The following is a 26,096-nucleotide window of genomic DNA, read 5'->3' as shown; positions in this document are numbered from 1 at the left end:
AGGGATGAGTTATTAACTCAAGAATGCACTTAGGCCTGCTGACCAAGAACAGATGCACATTTTCTGTATTGTGATGTATGTTCTGTACAGTTCACGAGGCTGTGTAGAAGAAGCCCCCCTTTTATTTTAAGAGAAAATTGACAAGAATTTTCTATTGTGTTCATTTATGTATATTACTATCATTTTAAAAAGTGCATTTCCCAACACTTACTTGTGTCCATTCAAAGCTGCATGATGTAAGGCTGTGTAACCAGAAGTATCTGTACAGTTTACGTTGGGTCCCCGCCAAATGCTGAAAGGGAATACAAAAATAAAAGCTGAACTTTCTGATGAAGTAATGTTACAATCATTTATTAAATTCAATCCCACACACAAAACAATCTGCAATAATTCTGAGCCCATAAAGTATTCTTAAATCAAACTGAAGTGGCATTGATTGCCAGCTAATCACATTATATAAGGTTACCAGAAGGTGCAGCAAAATTGCCAAAACCAGATGCAACTCTCTTTAACAGAGTATTTCATGGTGATGATAGTTGAAGTTTTCACACATTTTGATTCTCTTTCAGTATTCAGTGGAAATGATATAAACATTATAAAAGTGTACAGGTAATACTGACTAGATTTGAAAAACTGGCTTCATACAAGGCGTTCCTGTATTAAGTTCCATCATGTTTTAGCATGAACAAACTCACATCAGTTTTAACTGTTCATCTATGCCAGATCATATGACCATTTCTCCAGGGCATCACTTTCCAGTTCAAACTGCAAAATTCAAATGCTTTTTGGCTCCTCAACTCTCATTCTCACTGTGTAATGTTTCTTGAAACTCCAGTATGCTTTTCTTGTGCAGAGCTCAAGATTAAGAAAATGTTTTTCCTCTATTGTTAAGAAAATACCATAAATCTAACAATAAAATGTTGAAAGGTAACATATATTCCATCACTAATCTGTATGTGTACTAATGTTGGGTAACATTGTGCTTTCTATTTTATTTTATCCTTCAATTTACTAATGTGCGTGCATTTTCTAACATAGGGGATTTTTTACTGGAACATTAATTTCATCTGCAGTACCTGAACCACCCAACTCGTCTCCATTTCACTGCCTCTGGAAAGAGTCACATGGGATCATAGCATGATAGCATTTATATAGCACTTTCTATTCTTATAAAACACGTGGTGAAATATAACTGTTTGGACAGTTTTACAACCAGTCTCAAATGATTAACAAATGACATAATTAGTTTTTCTAATATTATTGGAATTCAGTTCAACAGCCATCTGAAAATTATTTTCTAAAAATCAAATGTCTTTAATGATTTTCTAAACTTGGTACTGACAAAGGAATGGACAAGGGCAAAATCTGAGGATCTTTCTGATGGCTCAGTGAGTGAATGTGTCACATAATACGACTGAGCCTAAACACTAGAGTGTTCAGAGGTTCAGTTGTTTGTTCGTATTCAGTTATCTGCTCTCAAATAGAGTGACCAAAAAAGGTGCCAAAATTAGCACCTCATAAATCCAAGGTCAACCCTTTGTTCTCACATTGCATCCCACCAGTTTGCACATTCAGTGGATCAACCTCTCTAATTTCTGCCGCCTGCAACAAGATTCCACCATCAGAAACGTCTTCTCTTCTAATTCCCTTTCAACTTTCTGATGGGACGGTTCCCTTCATGACTTGCTCTTCCTTCTCCACCAACCACTCCCCTTTTCATGGTACATCCCCATATAAATGCAGATAATGCAATACCTGCCCATTTACCTTTCCCTTCTCATTATAGGCCATGCCCGGGGAACAAACAGATTCTGTTTTTAGATATCCATAAGATGATTTTGTCCGTAAGTCGGAAAATATCCAAAAATCACTCCATATAGTAACCTTAGTGCTACAGTATTGTAATAAATGGCATCAATAAAACATAAGGCTAATAAGAAAAAACAATTACAATAAGTGGAGGGAGAGAGGAAATTAGTTCTGCCATTCATAAGAATGAACATATGTACCAACATCAGACTTTTGAATGTGATAATATTATGGGAGCCCATTTGTACGTATGGGTGTCCATCATAACCCAGGGACAGCCTGTACCTAAGGACCTAAACAGTCTTTCCAGATGAAGTAGCAATTCACTCTCATTTTTTACAACCTAGTGCACTGTATTCAGTGTTCCCACTGTGGTCTCCACTACATTAGAGAAACCAATCACAGATCAGGTGACACTCTGCAGAACATCTCTGTTCAGTCCACAAATGTAATCCTGAGCTTTCAGTCACCTGTCAGTTTCTCCATTCCCCTCCCACTCTGACCAATCTATTGTCAGCCTCCTGCACATGTCATCTGTAAAAATTCACCACTCCGATTGGCTTGTTGCCTGCCCTACTTCTACATGTCAGACTCTTTATAAATGTGGAAATTTCAAAGTGACATCAGAATAGAGGAAATCTACAATCTAGCGACCAATAAATCTTTCTGAACAGCTTTGTTTGAGGTCCGTGGTGACTGCCATCTTTTTGCAGAATTGAAAAGTAGGGCGTGCAAAGTGGCAAGGGCTGATGGTAGGCCAGACGACTGGGAAGTTTTAGGATCCAGCAACAAAACAGCTCACACTAAGGAGAAAATTGACCTTGAGAAAAAACTTGTGTGTAATCTCAAAACAAACAGTAAGAGTTTCTATGGAAATATAAATAAGAAGGCAGCAACTAAGGTATCTGTGGTATCTTCAGGTTGGTGAATTAATAATAGAAAACAAAAAAATGGCAGATATGTTAAATCAGTTTTTTTGCATTCATCTGGGGACACTGCAAATATCACTATGATTACAGACGGGCTAATTTCAAATAACATGGAGGAACTTGTAAAAATCCCAATCACACAGGATGAAGTATTGGAGAAACTCATGGGACTCAAGGCAGACAACTCACCAAGACCTGGTGGCCTGCTGCCAAGGATTTTTAAGGAGGCAGCTGCAGAGATAGCAGACACATTGGTTGAACTTTTTCAAAACTTGCTAAATTCTGGGAGGGTACCAGAAGATTGAAAAACAGCCAGTGTGACTCCCTTCATCAAAAAGGGAGGAAGACAAAATGTGAGGAACTATAGGCCAGTTAGTTTAACATCTATTGTTGGCAAGAAGCTGGAGCTAATAATCAAAGAGGAGATCACTTAGCAAAAATGAATAAAATCAAACCTAGTCAACGTGGTTTTATGAAAGGTAAATACTGTTTAACAGTTTGCTCAAATTCCTTGAAAAGATGTGACAAGGAGAGTTAATAGAAGGGACACTGTTGACGTAGTCTATTTAGATTTCCAAAAGGCATTTGGCAAGGTGCACATAAGAGGTTGATGCATAAATTAAGAGCCCAAGGTATTGGAGTGAGTGTGTTAGTATGGATTGAAAACAGGCTATCACATAGAAAACAGAGTTAGAATAAATGGATCCTTTTCAAGCTGGAAGGATGTAACTAGCCGAGTACTCCAGGGATTGTTTCTTGGACCTCATTTGTTTACTCTTTACAGTAACAATCTTATACAACTGCAACATAAAGTTCCAACATAATGAACAAAATGCAAGGTTTCCAGGTTTACTGATGATACAAAAATTGGTTGAAGGGCATGTTTTAATGAGGACATTGTGATTCTGTAATGGGATATAGATAGATCGAATGATTGGGTGAAAACTTGACAAATGGAGTTTAATGTGGGGAAGTGTGAGGTCATGCACATCGGTTAGAGGAATCAGAAGACAGGCTATTGTCTAAATGGAGAGAGACTGCAAATGAATGAGGTACGGAGGGATCTTGGTGTTCCAATGCATGAATCACAAAAAGTTAACAGTTGTTAAGAAAGCAAAAGGCATTTTGGTCTTTATTGCAAAGGAGTGGGAGTTCAAAGAATAGGGAGGTTTTGTTAAAATTGTACACAGTGCTGGTGAGGCCACACCTGGAATACTATGCACAGATTTGGACCCTTTACCTGAAAAATGATACAGTAGCATCGATAGCAGTTCAAAGGAGATTCAGCTGGCTAATTGCTGGGAGGAGAGGAGTGTCCTATCAAGAGAGACTAGACAGTTTGGGTCTGTATTCCTTGGAGTTTAGAAGAATGAGAGGTAACCTTATTCAAACATATAAGATCCTAAGAGGGCTTGACAGGGTGCATTGAAATGTTTTTACTAATTCCAGAGTCATGAACAAAGACATATGGCTACAAAATAAGGAGGCAGTCATTTAAAACTGTGGTGCAGAGAAATTTCTTCTTAGTGGAGGCCGAATCATGAGAGGGTATGGGAAACTGGCATGGGGAGGAGTCGAGGCCAGTATTGATCCGCCATGGTCACATAAGGTTTGAGGGGCCTGTTGGCCCATTTCTGTTCCCATTTTCTTGCATTCTTTGTACCACTAACACCAAATCTGTAGTCTTTTGAATACCATTCTCTCCAGAGATATGAGAATCACCAAAATATTCCCTTGACACTTTGTAATTAATGACAATTTTCTAAATATTTAATACTTGGCAATCAGCAAAATTTTCAGAGAGAAAAAAATGTTAAATGGTTCTGCTCAACAACAGAAAATCCATAAAAGGACAATAACTTTGACAACAAACTGAGGTCAGCAACAACTTGGCAATGAATTTACAGGCCAATGCAATGAAATAATTTCCAGGTTTTTAATACTTGTGGGCAAGCTGTAGTTGACAACATTAGCTCATTGCTTCCAGAGAATGTGCTTGAACCGATCATGGTTTAGGTGGTCAGATTTGTTTCCATACATATCAGCATTAAATTATAAATTCTAGCCAGGTAGGGACCAGAGAGAGGATGGTGGGAAAAGGTAAAGCAAACGGGAAATATTAGCCACTTACCACAAGACAGAAGATCATGTGCAAGGCAGCATGAGATTGTAAGCAGGAATACTGATTAGCCAAAAATCCAGCAAGAGGAAGAAAATATTTTAAACTGTCAATGTATACCTACTCCCTAAACGAGACCTCAGTGATAAATTCTCAGATCATTGTTCCACAATTCTCAAACCTACTGAGTGTTGTGACAAAGTAACAGGGATTCAGCTAAGGTATTGAGTCTGACTGAAGTAATTTAACAAAATCGTTTAGCATTCACTGCAGCACCAGTGTGCAAATCCAGTCTACTTCAGGCTGCCCATCAATCTACAAATATTGCCTGCATTCTGTACATTTAGACTAAAATAGAAGGGATTCAATAATTCTGCAGTTTAACTAGATCACCCCATTAGCCACATGAAGCACCATTCCTGAAGCTTGTTTTTCACTTCAGATGAGAATAATAAAGGTGTACCGCAATATACAGAACAGGCAGACTTATCCTTACTGATAACTGCAATTTATGGCATTGGGAACGGAGGATGTTATACACCTTAATTTAGCTTAGATTCTACAAAAAGATTTCAATTGTGATTTTTCATGCCTGATTAGGGGACTAATCATGTTTTGACCTCAAACATAAGTGTGCATTACCTGATAATAATTTTATAATTATAAAACATATTATACAATGCTACAGTAATTAGGGGTGTAGATTCTATTATGATCCTCAACTCTGTGAACCTTATCAAAGCATGGTCTGTGCTTGGAAGGTGGGGATGCATAGGAAGGGCAGGTGAGCCAAGAGAGATCAGACATGCATCAAACCACTCCAGAGCAGAATGGGACTGCAGCCAGGATTCCAGACCAAACTCTATGTCAGGTGTCCGACAAAAAGGAGAAAGTCATCTTTTATTTTTAAAAAGTAGTTGTCCAAATATACCTAAAGCCTGAAACCTAATTCAAGATGCTACAGATGAACTCTGTGGAGGAGGATTACTCACAGATACGAGAACCTACAGAACTGATATGTCCGAACCCAGTACACAATAGATATCCTTTTTAATTCATTCATGGATGTAGGGATCACTGTATTCCATCACATTTTCACTTGCTCCTCTAAGATGATGGAAAGGATTTCCAAATTCAGGAGGTGAGCTTGTCATTGCCCAGTATTTATGTGCTGGTCAAGTTAAGTATCTAATCGTTGTTGATCCCCAGGATGCTGAAGGTAGGGAATTTGGTGATGGCAATCCCAATGAATATCAAGACGAAAGACTTAAGTGTTTTTCTTGTTGAAAGTTCAGTGAGTTTGCAGATGACACAAGATTAGGAGGTGCTGTTGATAGGGAAGAAGGTTATCGTAGATTACAGGGGGACTTTCATCAGTTAGGGAAGTGACCGAGGTACGACAAATGGATTTCAATACAGGTAAGTGTGAGGTGATGCATTTTGGAAAGTCAAACCAGTGTAGGACTTGTACTATGAATGGTAGGGGACTAGGGAGTGTAATCGAACAGAGGGACCTAGGGGTACAAGGGCATAGTTTGTTCGTTGAAAGCGGCATCACAGGTAGACAAGGTGGTGAAAAAGGCATTAGCACGCAGGGCTTCAGCAGTCAGGGCACTCCCTATCGTGTGGCACTGTCTGTACAACCTACAGGAGGTGCAACACCTGTCCTTTTACCTTTCCTTCCCATCATCCAGGGACCCAAACATTCTAAAGCAGCGATTCACTTTCAGTTCTTCCGATCTAGTGCACTGCAGTCGGTGTTCACAATGTGGCCTCCTCTATGGTGGAGAGGCAAATTCAGATTGGGTGATCATATTGTAGAGCACCTGTGTTCAGTCCACAGGAATGACCCTGAGCTTCCAGTTGCCTACCATTTTAAATCACCACCTGACTCTGATATCTCTGTCTGTGGCCTCCTGCACAGTTACAATGAGACCTAACACAAGTTTGAGGAACAACAGTTCACGCTGCAACCTTCCAGACTTGATGTCGAATTCTTTGACTTTAGACTACATGCTATTTCTTCCTGTCTATATAAAAAGCAACCATTGTTTTTTTTCTTTTCCTCTTTGTGTATAGTCCAGCCTACTTAACATGTGCCAGTGTGACAGAACCACATCAGCAAGAAACCACACAACCAGTATGCCTTATCCCATCTGCAACATGTGCTCACTCTATCAGAGATATTCCCGTGGTTTCACTCTCATTTCATTGCAACCCAGACTAACATGTTTCTTACTTTTTCAGGTTTGATGAAGGATCCCTGATTAACTGTTTCTCTTTCCACAGATGCTGCCTGACCTACTTACTTTTTCCGGCATTTCCCATTTTCTGTTTTTATATCAGGTTGGCTCAGTTTTTCTTATTGTACATGCATAAGGCTAGCCTGCTGAGTAGTTCCCACCACTTTACCATTAACAATATATCACACAGAGCTCAGAACCTTTACATGCTGATAGCTGTCCCCATTGAGCCATCTCAATTTGGTCCTATCACAGACACTCCCTTGGCTTTACACCCCCCGCCACTTCTCTCCTACTGAAAACTGACTTGCATTTCTCTCTTTCCTGGACCTGATGAAGGGCTGCAGACCCAAAGCACTGTCGCTCTTTTCACAGATGCTGCCTGATCTGCTGAGTCTTACCAGCATTTTGTTTTTGTTTCAGATTTCCAGCATCTGCAGTTTGATTTTCATCTCCAATCTAATTCCCTTCAGTCTTGATAAGGTTGATCAGTGAGGCACTCAAAGAAATATTGGCTGGATATCTCGGGTAATCATTCTCATCCCATCTCTGGAATTCAGCTGCTGCTCGGATCAAGGTTGAAATGATATCTGGCACTAAGTGCTCCAGGTGGTAGCCAAACTGAACCTCAGTGAGCATCAGTAAACTCAACATAATAGCATGGTTGCCAATACTTTGCTGATTAGACTGGCAATTTGGTGAAATTGACTTGTCCTGTTTTTTGGGCAATTCCTGGGCAACTTTCCACACTGTCAGTTGGGTGCCATTGCTGGAGCAGCACTGGAATCGGCCAGCTCTAGGTGGAGTTAGTTCTGTTGAACAAGTCTTCAGCACCATGGCTGGGATATTGTTGGAGTCAAAGCCTTTGCTGCAAATAGTACGGTCACTGTAACCATGTGGAATTATTCAAATTAGCTAAAGACTGGCTTCTGTGATGCTGGGGGCCTCTCTCTGGAGGAGGTTGAGATGCATTGTTCACTCTACACTACTGACCGAAAACATTTACAAATGCTTTAGCCTTGTCCGCTGCACTCAAATTCTGAATTGCACCAGCATTAACAATGGAGTTGTTCACAGAGGCTTCCTTTTCTCAATTTTTGTTTAAAAACTCATCACCATTCACCACAGGATTGGACATGATCCAAAATGCTGGTTTTGAACTCATGGTACTATAGCAATGCTGTTTCCATGGATGTATTCCCATGCCATAGCTTCATTAGGTTGGCACATCATTATCAGATAATTTTCATTGAATCAAGGATTCAATTTTGAGGCACTTTAAAAAGAAATCAAACGTTTGAGTAACAGAATGTTTGAGAGCCTTGCAGAGAAATTCAGACATTGGGAATACAGAATAGACATAGTCTGAGAAGTAGTCACAAACACCACATGAAAAACATTAATCAAACACAGGAAAAATAACTGAGCAGAAAAGTGAAAAGACTTCATTGAAAGAATTGTGAAATAAAAGGAAAGAGAATCACAAGACATGAAAGACTTTGAGCCACAGGAAGTGTAGTTTATATATTTTAAAGATACAAAGAAAATTTGCAGTTAATGTTGTTGCTCCAGTCATTTATTTTATTCCATTTATACTGGGAAAGCATTGGTTACAAAAACAATTTTAAATAATGTAACATTTTGACTTGCAAAATATATTCATCTGTGTTATTTTAACACTGCACATGTATACAGTGCTGTGAGTAAATAATAACTTGCGCTCACTTATGTTGTGCAACCTTAAATTAACTAAGTTTGCACATAATTTACAATTTTATGGCTGATTACAATAATGTTTTTGGAAGGACACCTGAAAGCCATTGACTGATGACCCTAAAGTAATCCTTGGGGAACTGGGGGAAGCCTCATTACTAAACACGCTATCACTGCAATTCAATAATTTGTTATTGACACTCCAACATCAGCAACATTCAGACTCTAACTCAACAATAATACAGATTCCTGCAATGCAGTCTTCTTGTATATTCAGTACTTAAAGGGGACCTGGTGGAAAGAATTCAAATAATTTGTTGTTTTACTCTTCTAACGAAGAAACAATCGTGTCCTCACTCTTTGACTTAATGACAATGGGAACTTTTACATCCACTTGACAGAGTGGTCCTGATTTAATTCCTCTGGAGAAAGACTGTTTCTCCAACTATGCAATACTCTCTCAGTACTGCAATGAAGTGTCAGTCCAAATTTTTGTGCTCAAGTCACTGGGGTGGACAGGGATGTGATTGTGCTATAAACGGAGACACAGGTGACAGCACTGGAGGGGCAGAGTAAAAACTTAAGTTGTTTAAGTGCTTCTTTCATCCCACTCCCCAAAATATCTTGGAGACACAATAGACTGCAGTTGCTGGGATGCCCCAAAATATTTTTTCGTCTCTTTTAACATCTGAATTTTTAACAATATTGATTTCTGGAATCAGAAATATTATTCCATCTCCAAATCTAAAAACAAATGCAAACCCACGGCAACAAAAGAAGGTTAAAAATTCCTCAGATATACTGATAGGATTGCTGAAAGAGGTGAGTGAACGGTGGGGGGGGGGGGGGGGGGGGGGTGGTGAGGTAGATAGGGAAACCATTTCAATTACCCTTCAGCTATTTTTACTTGAGAGTAAGATTCATGATATCCCCAACATCCATTTCATAAAATGAATGCACAAGAAAACAGAAAATATTAAATGTCTACCAGCCATTAATTCTGTTTCTTCCACAGCTCATCTACATAGTCCACTGTAAATATCCTTTACCCACAAAGCTAATCAAGTAAAATTCCAGCTAATCTTGGAATCCATCTCTTTGCCAGTTGCTTTCTTTTTTAACACGTGCGAGTCAGCATGTCAGGAAAACACCATATTTCATCAAGTTTGTTGAACTTTATTCATTTTTATAACCTTCAATCTTGTCTCTGCACAATTAATTTGTAAGACCAAGTAAAACAACATTAACTGGCTTCACCTTTGTCTATTTTCTTGCCTAATAATTTAGGGAAATTATTTATTTTAATCACTATTCTCACTTGAGGCTAATTAATTTAATGGTCATCCCCTCAAGTACTGTTCTTACTGGCAAGTTAATTAGTCAGTTTACATCTACATTATCTATGCCTCTTGGCATTTTAAAGATGAGGATAGGATCATTTCTCAATCTTCATTTCTTGAATGAAAATAAGCACAGCTTTATGAATTTCACATCCTAAATGACAGCTCTAAGAATTAGAATCATCTGTGTTGCAGCACTGAAACATCTCAGTACGATCAGTATGCAAGACAAGTTTTTCACTGTATCTCAGTACATGTGACAATAATAAACCAATTTACCAAAAACATCGAAGCTCCTTCAGAGGAAAAATGAACAAAAAACACACCAATCCAAATGTAGCTTGCCAAGTTAAAATAACCCAGGTAGCTCCAGTAAAAGTGGCTAACTGGTTTACTAATGTCCTTTAAGGATGGAAACATCCTGTCTTTCGCTTCTTGATCCCAAACTGACATGGTTACCTCTTATAGTAACACAGCAATCTATTCTGTTAAAATTAAGAATGGCAACATATCACAGTTTTGTGAGTGATACCACATCTCAAGATCAGAATCCTGGCACGTTATTATTGAAGTGCAACTTGAGCTTCTAAAGGCAATTTTCTGTCAGTAAATCCATCTACAAATTGTTCATCTGTAACCCTGACAATTCCTGAATGCAATTTCCCATCAACAACATCAAGTCTTCTTGGCACTGAGTTAATACGTCTAATTCGAACCCATTTCATGCTTTTCATATCTACTTCCTTAGGTAGCTGAAATTTGCAAAACTTTGCAATATACTTTGCTGTGGCAAAACAGAGACCAACGTTCACCCAAGTACAATGCAGTAAAGAATTAATTATTAATGTTGGCATGTCAATTCATGAAATCCAAGGGTTTTTCTCTGGTAATGAAGTCTGCAGCTCCAGCTACAGAAACGCAAAAACAAAGGTCATATTATCTCATAATGGGAAAATTAGCATGATGTTTTAGAGAACACCAAATCAAGATAACAAATGAAGCTTCACTGGTTCGCTTTAGGTTACAATAACAATAAACCTTCATTTCTAAGGAGGTACTTTTTTTTTCCAGAATTAGAACATATTGGAAAATGCTACGTAAGGTGTTTGTTTAAACAGTGCCAATAGCGTGAAAGCATTTTTTTTTATTATGCTTCAGTTATTAATGAACACAAGTTCCAAGTAATTACAGTTAACCTCCATAAATAAGTCTATATATGTCTGTTTGCAGCATTCTTCAAACATTTTTTATGAATTTAATTTTAATATTGTTAATGACATATAATTCTTGTCCTTAAAAGATGGATCATTAAGTTTTGTTGCAACTATTTTGAAAAAATCATTGTCATGAGGCAGAAGAAAACATGGAATCTCCAGGTGAAGAGAAACTACAGCACAGACCACATTTAGACATGGGGCAGCACAGTGGCACAACAGATTTGATGCTGACCTCCAGTTCTGTCTGTGTGAAGTTCACAGGTTCACCGTGTCCACATACTTTCTTCAGGAAGCCTTAGTTTCCTCCCACATCTCAAAGTCTAGGCACGACACCAATTGCCACTGTAGCTACTGTAAATTACTTCAACTGTAGGTGGATGGAGAATGAAAAGGTTAAAAATACGTAGGGGAACAGGAAGAGAGAAAAGATGACAGAGAAATAATTGGGGGAAAAGGACTGATAGGATTGCTCTGAGAACTGGCATACTCTCAATGAGCTAAATGGCCTCCTTCTCTGCCTTAAGGAAGGAAATACAAGATACATTACTGACCGTGAGAAAATTAAACTGGTAATCCACAGGTACGATAAGTCACTTGTTCCACAATGGATCTACTTGGCACGGTTCCAAAAACTTGCTCAATAAAAATCTCCATATTTGAATTTTCATTTGGCACATCCTTAACAACTTTTTTGGGGGAAGAAATTTGCAGATTTCCTCTGTTATGAAATTTGAATGATGTTTGTAAATGATTAAGTTAACTTTGTAAACTGTGGTCTCTTTATAGTTACTTCTGAAGTGCTGTAGCTATGATTGAGAGAAATATTGAAGCCATTTTGCATTCCATATATCCTGCAGTCAGCCAACTGCCTTTGTAATGGATTTTCTCAATACATGTCAAAAAGCTAATCATTTTAAGATTACTTTACATGGCCTTGAGTAATTATATATGATATAAATCATTACTAAATTATCTACAACATACTTTCCTGTATCTCTTCTGGGTATAATGTCATCATTTGCTTCTCTCCCTGTCTTCCTGTTATCACGACATCAGTCTTTTTAAAAATTTCTTTGTTCATTTTTCAGGAGTGGACATCAATTTCAAGGACAGCATTTATTGCCCATTCTAATTGTCCTAGAGAAGGTGTGATGAGCTGTCTTTTTGAACCACTGCAGTCCTGCTGACAATGGTACCACCATAGTGCTGATGGGGAGGAAGTTATAGAACTGAGATCTATCTAATAATGAAGAAGGAATGGCAATATGTTGCTCAGTCAGTGTGGTATGCAACTTGGAATGGAACATGCAGGCGGTGGTGCTGCCCTTGTTCTTCTTACTGCTGGAGGTTGTGGGTTTGAGAGGTGTAGTCAGAGTTGCCTGGGCAAATAACTGCTGTGCATTTTGCAGATGGTTCCCACTGCAGCTACCATGTGCCAGTTCTGGAGGGAATTAATGTTCAGTGTTCGTTGGGTCCCACCATCATTCACATATTCCCATGGAAGCTGATTTGTTTTGTGCCAGTTATTTCCCACTAGTAAAATCTCACACATCATCTTCAGTGCATTACTCAGAATAATGCATTTGTTTAAGTCATTGCAGACAACCAATGTGGATAAAGCTCCCTGATTATTCATTGAAATAACCACATTGGATTTTACTTGTTTGAAAAAATAGCTAGACGCTGACTCATTTTGATTTTAAAAAGGAGATGTGACACAGTTATTTGATGAAGCACTCCGCTTACCACTTAACCACCAAGCTGTTCTCAATCCTCCAACTCCCTCCTTATTCAGTTAATCTGATAAAATTTTGCTCGCCTCACATATTATCAACCTCTCTTAAAAACACATGTCAGATTCTACAAATTGTCCTTAATGTGAGAATTGGCCTTAATTCCTTATCCGCCTTTTCAGCATTGACAACTGATGTACAAACTATTGATGGGATATCAGTCCTTAATTCTTTTAGTTATCAAATGGCTCAGCAACGGTGATTGAACAACAAGGCTTTTCTTCATCTACAAGCTGACTTTAGGCCAAGCAGTATATTGTGCTCTTGTCATTTATCCTTCCATCAGCTTTTGTACAATTTGATAGAGCAACTTCTTTATTACATTTTAAGTGTTTCTACCTGTGGGGACAGCTCTACAATCAGCTTCAATAGAAAACAGACAAATTGCACTTTTGGTTAAAGCTACTGATTTGTTTTACGGAGCTCAAAATATAGCCTCTCTGCCCAGCGCAAGGGCCAGCTTGCCTTCTGATATCCACATGAATACATTCTTTCCTTCAACAGTTTCAATACAGTAATGAAGATACCAGACTCCCTACCAAGTTGTGCACCATACAGGTTTCTGCACTTATCGCCATCCCATTTGTTATGTGATAATGCCCTTGAAAAAGCAGCTTTTCTATGTCATTCATATTTACTTTGAAAAAGATAGATAAACATCTCCTTAGAAACAGAATATATCAACTATAAATGGAGGCAGTCAACAAGTAGACCATATGCTTTCACGTACTGGAGGTGTTTTCTGTGGAAGGCTGATTGTTAGAATAGAATAGACTGGACGAGCTCATTTACACCTATACACCCAGAACTTTACTCTGCAATGTTAAATAGGGGAGAGGTTTAGGTAGAGGGATCATTTCAGCATTCACAAATTAAGTATCCTTTATGCCTTACATGGCCTTAAATCAATCTATACTGTTTGTGTTCTTCTATGAATACTAAGGTAACATCCTTAATCACTGGGCATCACACAAACTTGAATTTATGTTTATAAAATTGCTTTAAGCTGAAAAAATGGAAGGTCCCTGACTTCATAATCAGGATCACCATTTTCACCACAATCCCAGTGCTAAACAACGAAATACAAAATTGCATTGCTCCGTCTCTTCTAAAACAATTCTCTATTCATTGTTTTCTAACTTTTTTCTTGTTAAGAACAAATGCCAACAGTTAAGGAAAAGACCTTGGGCTAAACCAAAAGAAAGTCAATGATTGCACAAATGATTTTGTTGCACATGTGGCAGTGCTATATTATTGTCAAGTCCCCCAAAGAGATTTGCAATTCTTTCAGTTACATTTCACTGCAAGTCTGGGTCTTGATACCTCACCACTCCCACTTCCCGAAACACTTACAAATTCATCATAATCTTAAACTGCAAATGGTTATCTTTTGTTTTATACAACAGCTTTCCAGTATAACTGCAAATAAGCAGATTAAAGCCTTTAAGCTTTTACTATGCAGTATTCTTGCTCATTCTATTTTGGAATTGTGTTGTGGGGAAACAATCTCAAACTCTTACATGCTTTTTAAAGCAGGTATCATCCCATTTATTTTAAATGCCTGTAAAGAACATTTTAGTGATGTTGGTTGATGAACAAAGTTTACCAGAACATCAGAGGAACAAAATACTCTTCTTAAAAAAAATTGATGATAGGGTTTACATTCATCTTTCTTTTCTGGCGGGAGATGAACAATAATGCAACATTATGTTCTTAACAAAGGTTTGAATCCACAATCTCACATCTCAAAAAGTGTGACCAGCTGAACCAAGCTGACACTTAGAGTTCAAGCTCTGATTGGTATAGTGTTTTTATAGGGAATTGCTATCCATCTGTCCTCTCATATTCTGCTCATTGAACCTCCTGCTTGCTGCGACACAAAGATCACTAGATTTTGTAGGTCAACTTTTTCTTCAAGGTCAGAAGTGAGTAAGCAGCATTACCTCTCCTCTGACCTCATGAAGTCTATCCATTGTAACTCTCCCCTGCAATGGCTGTTAGTTTATTGCCAGAGTACCTCAAGTTTTTATGACTGCTGTCAGAATGAACAAAAATTGGTTGTCATATAAGCACATTCACCACAATATGTTTTATTCCTCAATGATGCCCACATGTGATCAGTGATATTTTACAGAAACCATCTATTTAAAGACCATCATATAAATAGCAAGTCAATACAGACTCTTCACCTGGGCAAACCTAGCTCTTCTCTTTTTTGAAAGACTAAGATAGCAATCAATGTGCTTTATTCTGGACTGATTTTGAATCGTTTATGAATTCTTTTTCAAAGCATTCACAATTAAAACTGAACATATTTAGTATATTGTGCTTTCATCTATGACTGCTCTATGAATTGCAAAATATCACTTTTATTACTTTTTTGTGAAAGATACTTTCTTTTAACTGTATCTATATATGTCATTCATGTATTTTTGCATTGAAGGTTTGGCCAAAAATTATGTCATGCAAAGTCACTTACTTTACCATTTTGTTGTGATCATCAAGATTTTGTCTTAACTTCAAGTTAAGCATTGCATTAAAGCATAGATAAAAGCATAAAACCAAAATATTGCAGGACACAGAAAATGTAGTAAGTATAACTAGTATTAAAACTTGAAACTATGGATTGGTGAGCAATTCAGAAAATACATCATTTTTCCTATCTATTATTGTAAACTAGAGCTGCAACCACTTCATAACATTGCAAACAGTGACTAGAAATGCAAATGAAAATTTACAACTGCAGATGCTGGAAATATGATACAAAAAAATGGAAAATGCTGGAAACAATCAGCAATTCAGGCAGCATCTGTGGAAACAGAAACAGAGTTACTGTTTCAGGCCAAAGACCCTTCAAAAGAAATGGTCTCAACCACTACAAATGGAAAAGCAAAACTAAAAAATAAATAGCTGAGTTTTCGACTCCTGTGATATTAAAACAAAGCTTCTCATTATATCCTCAATTCAATTATAAAAGGAAAACTTTGTCACATAACTTTCATCATTGGGAATATTACATCAGCATAAGAGGTGGGATCTCAACAGTGGTGCAGTCACTGAACAAGTAATAAGTTTTGTACATAATGATGGGATGCAAATACTTATCCATGGATTTTCTGAATCAGAAAGTACCCAGTTTTAACAAGAATGAGGTGCGAATTTGAATGAGAGCCTCTCCCTTCAAGTAGGATCTGCTCTCATACTTCTCCCAATAGTTTGCTCTGAACTGAGCACAGTCTGGAAGCAGTCCTCATCCAGACTGTCTGCCTATCTGATCAAATGGTGAAAGATTCATGATTGCAGAGATGAGATCCGAAAGATGAGAGAGAATTGGAATCAAAACACACTCTGACGTTGTGAATAAAACCAGAACTTGGTACTACCACCACTCATACCCGGAGACTTTCATTGCAGCGTTGCTCTCTTATGACACATCAACCAGACCCAGCAGTTTTTTCATTCACAGATCCAAGGGAAAGAAGAAATACTGCACACTTTGGGTGTGACTTTTTAAAACTCTTTGGAAAAGAAAATTAAACCAGAGTACTTGAGGGTGACAAATATGGCACTTCTCTTTGAAGGGTATTGGGAGTAAGACAGGATGATTTTGTACTCCAAAGAACCTTGGGAAGTTAGTTATGAAATAACAAATCAGATGTAAGCATTTGGTTTTGAGGTTTGTGCTCCATCCATATCTTCTTCCTCAGACCTGTCCAGCTTTCATCTAAATACATCTTTGCTAGTCAACTCAACCACTCCAAATAGAAGCAAGTTCCATATTCTATTTACAGTATGGCTAAAGAATTTTCTCTTGAATTATTTACTGGATTTATAAGCAGCCATATGAATCCCAAGTCTACAAGAAGACACGCCTATATTTACCCTCTCAAATTCAATCATGAGTTGAAGGATCTTCATCAGGTCATCTCTTAGCCTCTTCACTTTTTTCTGTTCAGTTATGGACCCACACAACTCTTTGATACTGTATCCAATGGGATAAAATTACAATACACTTAGAGAAGCATGTGGAGGTATAGGCCAGTCAACATAGGCTAATCAAATCTAGGCCTTGTTTCATCAGTCCGATAGATTGAAGAATTAAGCAAGCAAGCAAAATCTGATTGAAAATAATACAAAATATTATTTATGTCATAGAGTCATACAGCAGGGGAATAGGCCCTTCAGCCCAACTGGTCCATGCCAACCAAGATGCCCATCCATTTGCCTGCATTTGGCCCATAACCTTCTAAAACTTTAATATCCATGTACTTGTCCAACTGTGTTAAAAGTTGTTATTGTACCTGCCTCAACAACTTCCTCTGGCAGCTCATTCCACATGGACACCACACTTTGTGTAAAAAAAAGTTGTCCCTCATGTTCCTCTTAAATCTTTCCTCTCTTGCCTTAAACCTGTGCCCTCTTGTGCTTTATTCCCCAACCCTAAGAAAAAGCCTGAGTGCATTCACCCTATCTATGCACCTCATGATTTTATACACCTCTATAATATCACCTCTCAGTCTCCTATGTTCTAAGGAATGAAGTCCTAGCCCATCCAACCTCCCCCTATAACTCAGTCCCTTGAGTCCTGGAAACATCCTTGTAAATCTTTTTTACATTCTTTGCAGTTTAATAACATCTTTTCTGTAGCAGGGTGACCAGAACTAAACACAATGCTCCAAGCACAGCCTCACCTGCATCCTGTGCAACCTCACCATGACCTCACAACTTCCATAATCAGTGCCCTTACTGATGAAGGCCAGTGTGCCAAAAGTCTTCTTCACCACCCTGTCAACCTGTGACTCCACTTTCAGTGAACCATGTACCTGAACTCCAAGATCCCTCTGTTCTACAATACTCCCCAGGGCCCTACCATTCACTGTGAAAGTCTACCTTGATTAGACTTTCCAAAATGCAACACCCCGCACTTATCTTAATTAAATTCTATTTGCCATTCCTCGGCTGTAGTATGAAAGGCCAGGGGTCAGATGACAGTGACAACACTACTGACCCCCATGGTCGGATGATAGCATTGCCTATCGGGTCGGAAGCTACATCACTGTCAATCAAGGGTCTGGCTCCGCCCCACCCATTAAAGAGCACACCTAAGGATTGGCTTGTAACCCACCTTTGTTCTTGACCCTGACTCATTGGCTTGTTTGAATTACCTGAGTAGGCTCCACCCAGCTACAGCCCTATAAAAGATGGTACATGTGGGCAGCTCTCCCTCTTTTCTGATTGCTGCCAGGGTCGAGACCACAGGTGAGGGGATGCACTTCCACAGGGGTCTAGGAGCGTCCTAAGTAGATTCCCAGTAGCATAGAGCCCTTGTTTGTCCAGATTCAGGGGGTTCAGACAACGTATTTGTTCATTCCCTGATCGTTTGTACTGGTTCGTTGCGTGCGCGCGCACACGCGCACTTCACCCCTGTTGCAACTCCCCCCACATTTCGCAATCACCCGAGTGCGAGCGTGCACTTGTTCCTTCACATTCCGTTCCCGCTTCTGTAAATAAAATTCTCATTTTTGAAGTACAAAGACTGTGTGCCAAGATACCTCTATCTTTAAGATTCAAAAGAACCTGTCTCATAACATCGGCCCACTTACTCAGCTGGCCAAGTGTATTGTGGAGGACTGTGGCTGTCATGTGACAGCACTGCCCATTACCTGGTCGAAAGACACACCACTGTCAATCAAGGTCTGGCTCCACCCCACCCATCAGTGCACACCTGACCATTGACCCCTTTAAGTGCCTTTGTACTTAGCCTCGGGTCATTGGCCTTTTATTATCGATTAGTCCCTGTTGGCACTGGGCCATTGGCCTTTTTGAACTACCTGGGCTGGACCCCCCACCCTCCAGCACTATAAAGAGTGCCACATGTGCCCGGTTCACGCTCTTTGATTGTTCTGAGGAACCGTGGAATGGCGCTGGAGAGACCATTGGTAAGGTGTGCACTTCAACAGGGTTAGGAGCATTCTGAGTTAGTATCCCCGGTAGCATAGAGCCATGCCTGCACTGTGTCAAGGGGTGGTGGGTATCATATTGCTTTTACTTGATTGTTTGTACCCAGTTCGTTGTGTGTGCATGTGTGTATTTTACCCTTGTTACGATTTTCCCACATTTGCTATCACCGGTGCGCAGGTGTGTGCGTGTTGCCCCCATTACCTTTTGCCCACGTTTGTCTTTGTAAATAAATCATTTGTCCCCAAGACTGCGTTCAGAGTCATTGTCCATCGAGACCTTGAATCTGTTTCACAACACCAAGATCACCCTATAACTTTTAATAACCTTCTTAATTGCCAACTATACCACCTATTTTAGTGTCAATTGCAAACTGGGCCTAGCACCAACCCCTGAAGCACACCACTAGTCACAGACCTTTAGTCCAAGAAACAACCTTCTACTATCACCCTCTGCTTCCTACCATCAAGCCAATTGTGTATCCAATCAACCAGCTCTCCCTGGATTCCATGCAATCTAACCTCCCAGTGCAGCCTACCATGTGGCGCAGTAGTGTAGCGGTTAGTGTAACACTATTAAAGCGCCAGCGATCCAGGTTCAATTCCCGCTGCTGTCTGTAAGGAGTTTGTACGTTCTCCCCATTTGTGCGTGGGTTTCCTCCGGGTGCTCCGGTTTCCTCCCACATTCCAAAGACGTACGGGTTAGGAGCTGTGGGCATGTGATGTTGGTGCTGGAAGAGTGGTGACACTTGTGGGCTGTCCCCAGCACATTCTCAGTAATGCAAAAGGATGCATTTCACTGTGTGTTTCAATGTACATGTGACTAATAAATAAATATCTTATCTTATCAAATGCCATACTGAAGCAATATAGACCACATCTACTACCCCACCCTCACTGACCTTCTTGATCACATCATCAAAAAATTCAGTCTAGTTCATAAGACATGATCTCCCACACACAAATCTATGCTGACTACCCCTAATGAACTCCTGTCTTTCCAGATGCACGTATACCTTATCCCTCAGAATGCTCTAACTTACCTACCACAGATATTAAACTTACTGATATAGTTCCCAGGTTTTGCTTTGCAGCCCTTCTTAAATAAGGGCACAACATTCACTATCCTCCAGTCCACCAGCAACTCATGTTGATTTTGCAAAAACAATTCATGTGACATTACTTAAGAGAAAGCATTTAATTAATGAGATTGCAGCTATGTAACCAAGCAATTATTATATGGCAGAAAGCAACAGTAAACTGAAGCTATCTGGGAACATAAAGATGTAATAAGCTGTGTTCCATCTTTTGAAAAATGTAACTAACCAAGGTTTAGAAACAGAGAAATTGCATTGAAATGCCTTGGCTGTCAAATTTGGGAGTAAGTTAATTGTGACAAAGATTATCAGGTCAAGGTCATCCCGTAACTGCAGAAAATATGAGAACAATCAAAGCTGCAGTATTGCCAACAACTATAGTCAACAGGAAGTATGAAATGGCACAGGGAGAATTCAGCGAAGATGTACTTGAATGTTGCCAGGGATGGAGAAGATTTATTATGCGGAAATACAGAATACATTGGGGTTGCTTATTTTGCCGTGATAGCACTGAGGGGAGATTTAACCGAGATGTAAACAGGAAGAACCTATTTCTCTGAGCAAAGAGGTCAATATCTAAGGATAATAGATCAAAGATAAAAGGTAAAAAGATTAGAGGGGTTGAGGTTAAAAAAAAATCAACCAAAGAGTGGTTTGTGTTTCACTGAAAGGGTGATGGAGTCAGTAAGCACCTGGTCAAGGAGCTGATATGGTGTACCCTATTGGGCTACAGACCTGGAGCTAAAAGGTGGGATTAATGGAAATTGTTATCCTATGGCCGACATTGACACAATAGACCGAATGGGTTCTGTCAATGCCAAAAAGTACAATAAGATTTGTAATTGAGAAAGGCAACATGAAAGGTGAGTAGGATGAAAACTCAACTTAGAAAAAATGTGAAGTGATATTTCCTAAACAATAATTAGGAAATCAATACACATTGAAAAGATAAGTTTCAAAGAAAGCAGAGTCTTTGGTGGAGAGTTAAGAACAGCGTCGGTCGGAGTACATGATTAGAGATAAGCTTTATCTGGAAGCACAGGACATGAAAGCAAGGCACCAATGTTTAAAGTGAAGATAACCCAGGTAGGCCTAAGCTCAAACAACGAAAAAAGTCATGAGCACCACAACATAGAAAAGATGACAGTAATGAAAAAGGAGTATCCACTCAGCAGGAATTTACAAGGGATGTTGCAGTCATGAAGAGAATAATTAAAGCTTTTATCCAGTGGAAGGTTAAAACACTTACTGTAAGGGATTAAATAAATTAATGTTTAATGAGTTGTTTTCAATGGCCAACAAGATATCAACAGGAGGACACAATTTCAAAATAATCAGAAGAATTAAAAATTTAGACAAAATGTAGAATGTGGGTTTCCCCATCACAAAGTTTTCTTAAATAAATTACTTTAGTTCTTTTAATTGCCTGAAAACAAGGCTATTAATGTGAATAAATCTGTAATCTGGAGAAAAGTATCCATCTGCTACGTCTCATCTAGATGATGCCTTCTGGCAATAGAAAACAAAGCTTCAGTTTTTACATGAATCCTCCTCCTGACCAGCACCTAATGAAGAAACAGCCTTCGGTCCCCATCAGAAACCCTTTTCCCATGACATGTTTTCTGTTCCTCCCCCTGTGAACTGTCTGAGACTGAGCCGGACTGGAGACAACTTTGGACTACATTTGCAATGCTGCCCATTTCCATCACTTCTACTGCAGCTCATCAAACTGAGGGTTGGGGCCTACTTTAGCATTAGTTGAAAGGCCCATTCCTACCCAGGTTCATTAACAGAGACTCCGACTCATCCATTTTTCTCCAGGTAAATTCTTGGAATTAATTGGGACAGAGTTAACATTTTAGGTCAAAAGGCCAGGTTCCAACAAAAAGTCCTGAAATGTAAACTCTGTTTCTCTTTCCACAGATGATGTCTGACCTGCTCAGTGTTTCCACCATTTTCTGTTTTGTCCCTGATGCTCTTATATACATTACACCGTTGGTCATTTGACTTTCAGTTTACAGCCAACCGATACTCATTGGGTTACTGTAGCTGAAGGTACAACATATCAGGACAGGAACCCATCAGCAGAACTGAGAAATAGAGACAAAACCCACACAATATAATTGCTGAACTAGAAAAGGACCAAATGGTCTCTTTAGCCTACTAAGCCATTCAGTGAGATCATGGCCAATCCTCTGCCTCAAGTCCATTTTCTCACCCAATCTACATTTCCTCTGATATACATTGCCCAAAAATCTATCAGTTTCAGCCTCGAATCTACTCAACCTCGAGCCTCTGAGACAGAGCATTTCAAACATTTATACTCCTCCGTGTAAAAGTTTTCTCCTCTTCTCAGTCTTAAATGTTGACTGCTCGTCCTGACATTATGCCCCTTAGTTCTATTTTTAGTTTGATTTCTCTTGGGAAAACCAGAGGATGATCGTAAAGGTGTCATTACCTTGAAGTCTGCAAAGATCACGGCATGATTTGTGATTGGATGAGATGAAATCCATTTCAGACAGCCAAGTCTACCTTACTCTTTAGTTCATTCCAGCCAAAGTATGTTCCTATGGCCCATAAAACTTTGATAAAAAGTGACAAAACCCCAATATATAATATGCTGAAATTGAAGGAAACAGTCATCCAGGTTTTATATATGCCCCCATTGTTAGTCTTTAAAATTAGAGTGATAAATATGGCTCCATATAAACTGATAGACCAAACTGAAGTGATCATATACATTTTTATTAGTTCAAATCAGCATTATGTGGAAATATGATTGACAAGTTATATTCTTCTGTTTCTACTTAAAACACTATTGTCGATGGCTAACTTTTCCATTAGCAGATATCTACAAAAAAATAAAGCAGAATATCTTAAGCTGTCCTGCTGAGTGATAAGATTTTAATCATCATTATCAATATCGCCAAATGCATGCAAGGCCTTTTGATGGATCATTCTAGTCTCACCATACAGTATAAAGCCAACATTTCTCTTACTCATTTCTTCATGGATACTGCCTGACCTGCTGAGCATTTCCAGCATTTTGTGCTTTTACTTTTTCCCTTACTGATGTGGTGATAGTACTAGAGAGCTTTGCTTTGGAGGAATACTCTACTGAACCATCTTCTGGCTCTGCAATAAAGTATTAGAATTGATCAGCACAGAGTTATAGGGCGAGAAAAATTAAATCACTTAAATAAACTTGACCAAAACTTGTAGAAGGAAAGCCACAAAATCTGTTATCCTGAAAGTAGTAAATAGTATTTGTTAATGAAGCCCCACAGACACAAGTCTAAAATTTTTGGATCTCATCAAAAAATTTGGTAATTTTTCAAACCTAACTTGTTATTAAAGATTTCCAGTTGTGGTTATAAATATTATCAGTTCTCAGGCATTTTTTTGCTACTTCCAACTTTGCCTCAAAGGACAAAACTGTGCACTTGAAATACAACTATGAGCTGTTATGAAGTGCTTATTCTCAAATCACTTTCCCTGATAAATTGAGAATGTTTGTACAATACCTAGGTATTTGTTGATTTGGATGATGGGGATATAAATGCTAAACAATTAAATAAGCGTTTTTAAAAGCAGCATCTTCCATTTAATTCAAATAATAATTGAAGCAGTAATGAAAACATAATGAATAAAATTAAATGGCAATTATTTCAATCTACTGCTCAGTTTAAAAAAAACAAGGAGCTGTCCCCACCAATAAGAGGAAATGTTTTTAAAGCTGGTCTAAATCACTTGAAGATTCTGGAAATATTTTCAGTTCCATGGGTAATACGGAATTTGTTGGTACATGTTATTTTCTTTCCTTCTGTTTCCTTCAAATTTTTTCTGAACTCACCCTGACCAAATTAACTTGGCCACAAAGTCTGCCATTATACAAGTTCAATGTCATTCTCAGGTGACCCGATTGATATCCAAAATGTTTTTTCTGTCAAATCACATAGAAGTTTTATGCTTCCCTAGATTTAATCACAAAGTTCAATTTATATTAAATGCTAAAATGAGCACATGTTCTGGCTTGGAGAGACAATAATAATCTCTGAAGGAACTAAAGGACAATGTCCTCTCCAAGGTGCCAAATAACTGCCTCATTGACCTCAGCTTTCTGTATCTCTGTTTGTAAGACAACATTCCGTCAGAGTACCCTTTTTCCAGAGACCAACAAGCAACTCTAAATGGTCTTCGGAGCATTGTTTCTGCCACTGTTATCAAGTATGATCCCTGAAATACCACTCACTTCCTTCCGCAGATGTGAACAGAAAAGAAAGCAAATTCTGTGCATGGTCGACCTGCACAACAATCCAGTCTGTAGCTGTGGTAAAATGCAAGTTATGTCACATGCGATCAGTACATGCATGCCAACCAAGAACTTCGCCCAGTCACTGACTTGACTGGATATTGCACAACGTGGCTATTATGCACACTCTAGAGGAAAACTGTGGCTTTTAACTTGTGGCTAAATAAGTTTAAAATAACTAGAGGTGTTGTATCCTGTGACTTTGTCAGTAGATTACCAATTAGAGGTAACAGGCACCCTCTGGATTTTCACTGCTGTTACATTTAACATTTTGCCATTTTTTCACTTTACCTATTTTAAAATGGAACCATCTTTCTTTTAAGTTTCATGCTTCAAAAATGAAATGATTAGCCGTTAGAGCAAGTGAAGATTATCAGCAGCAATTTCAGGAATCTGGTATTTGCAATCTCTTTAGTTTAGCAGTGCAAGCACATTTTCATTGGATGATAAATGTCACCATAAACAGAGCTTGACTGGATAATTCATCAATGGCGAAGCCACAAATGAGTTTATCATCTCAAGTATTTTGTTCACATTTAAAATGAAATCTCATTGCACAGCATCAATGAATCCGAATCCACCACATCAGCGTGGCGACACTTGCGGGCTGCCCCCCAAAGTCACTATGCAAAAGATGTATTTCACTGTGTGTTCCGATGTACATGTGACTAATAAAGATCTTATCTTATCTTATCAAAAGCAGGCTCACGCGCACACAGTCTCTCTCTTGGCTCAGCTGATTGTATACCCATCTTGTGGAAAGTTGCAATACTAAACATCAGTCTAAGACTCAAGTACATAAAAGTGAAGTCGTCGTGGCTATCCCTCGAGGTCGAGGATGATGGTCTTCATTCTGTTGATCTATTTATGGGCACTCAAGTGGCTTATGAGTCCAATCTTGGCTCTGAAAGTTCTTCCACATCCAGGACAGGTAGTTCCAGATGGCAGATCGGGCTTTGGTTGTTGCTGCCTCTCTTTCCATTTTCTTCTCTTTTCCTCTAATTCTGCACATCTGTTGGCTTTGAAAGTTGCTGTTCCTTCTCGGATGATGGTTTGCCAGAGTTTCCTGTCCTTGGTGTTGGTTTCCCAATTGTTGATGGCCTCAGAATGTTAAACAGAGGTCAACCTACCTTCAAATAGTTCCATCAATAGCAAAGCTCTGACAACACAAGTCAAAAAACTCAAAAGTTGAGCCACAATTTCTCACTCAACAATTATCTCCAAGAGATGTGGCCTTGTACCTCCTGCCATCCTTACTCTATCACCAACCTGAGAAGTGAGCATTCCCCAGCAACAAACCTGCCTCAAGTTTGATGTCAATAACTCAAACAAATCTCAAAAGAATAGATTATTTAAAAAAACAAAAAATGCTGCAAATATTCAGGAGTTTGTGCAGCATCAATGGTGATGATCTGAAATTGTTGAAGCAGATACCCATGTACTCATTTAAATCCCATTGATTTGTTAAAACAATGCCAGTTATGAAACAATGTCTGTTTCTTTTTCCACGGATGCTGCCTGAGCTCCAGAGTGCTTCCAGCATTTTGTGTTTTCATTTCAGATTTTG

At 38.9% G+C, this 26,096-nt stretch overlaps 1 protein-coding gene across 11 annotated transcripts in view; it reads right to left on the bottom strand.

Annotated features, from left to right (window-relative positions):
* The window catches only part of anks1b (ankyrin repeat and sterile alpha motif domain containing 1B), a 609,252-nt gene that overhangs the window by 424,864 nt on the left and 158,292 nt on the right, over positions 1-26,096 (bottom strand). For all 11 annotated transcript variants that reach the window (XM_052034200.1, XM_052034196.1, XM_052034194.1 and 8 more), the window contains one exon: positions 212-292. In XM_052034200.1, coding sequence (XP_051890160.1) covers positions 212-292 — 81 coding nt within the window. The remainder of the gene's footprint in view (positions 1-211; positions 293-26,096) is intronic.

The sequence above is a fragment of the Pristis pectinata genome, chromosome 19 (assembly GCF_009764475.1).
Source record: "Pristis pectinata isolate sPriPec2 chromosome 19, sPriPec2.1.pri, whole genome shotgun sequence".
Lineage (NCBI taxonomy): Eukaryota > Metazoa > Chordata > Chondrichthyes > Rhinopristiformes > Pristidae > Pristis > Pristis pectinata.
This window is presented reverse-complemented; position numbering and strand designations above follow the sequence as displayed.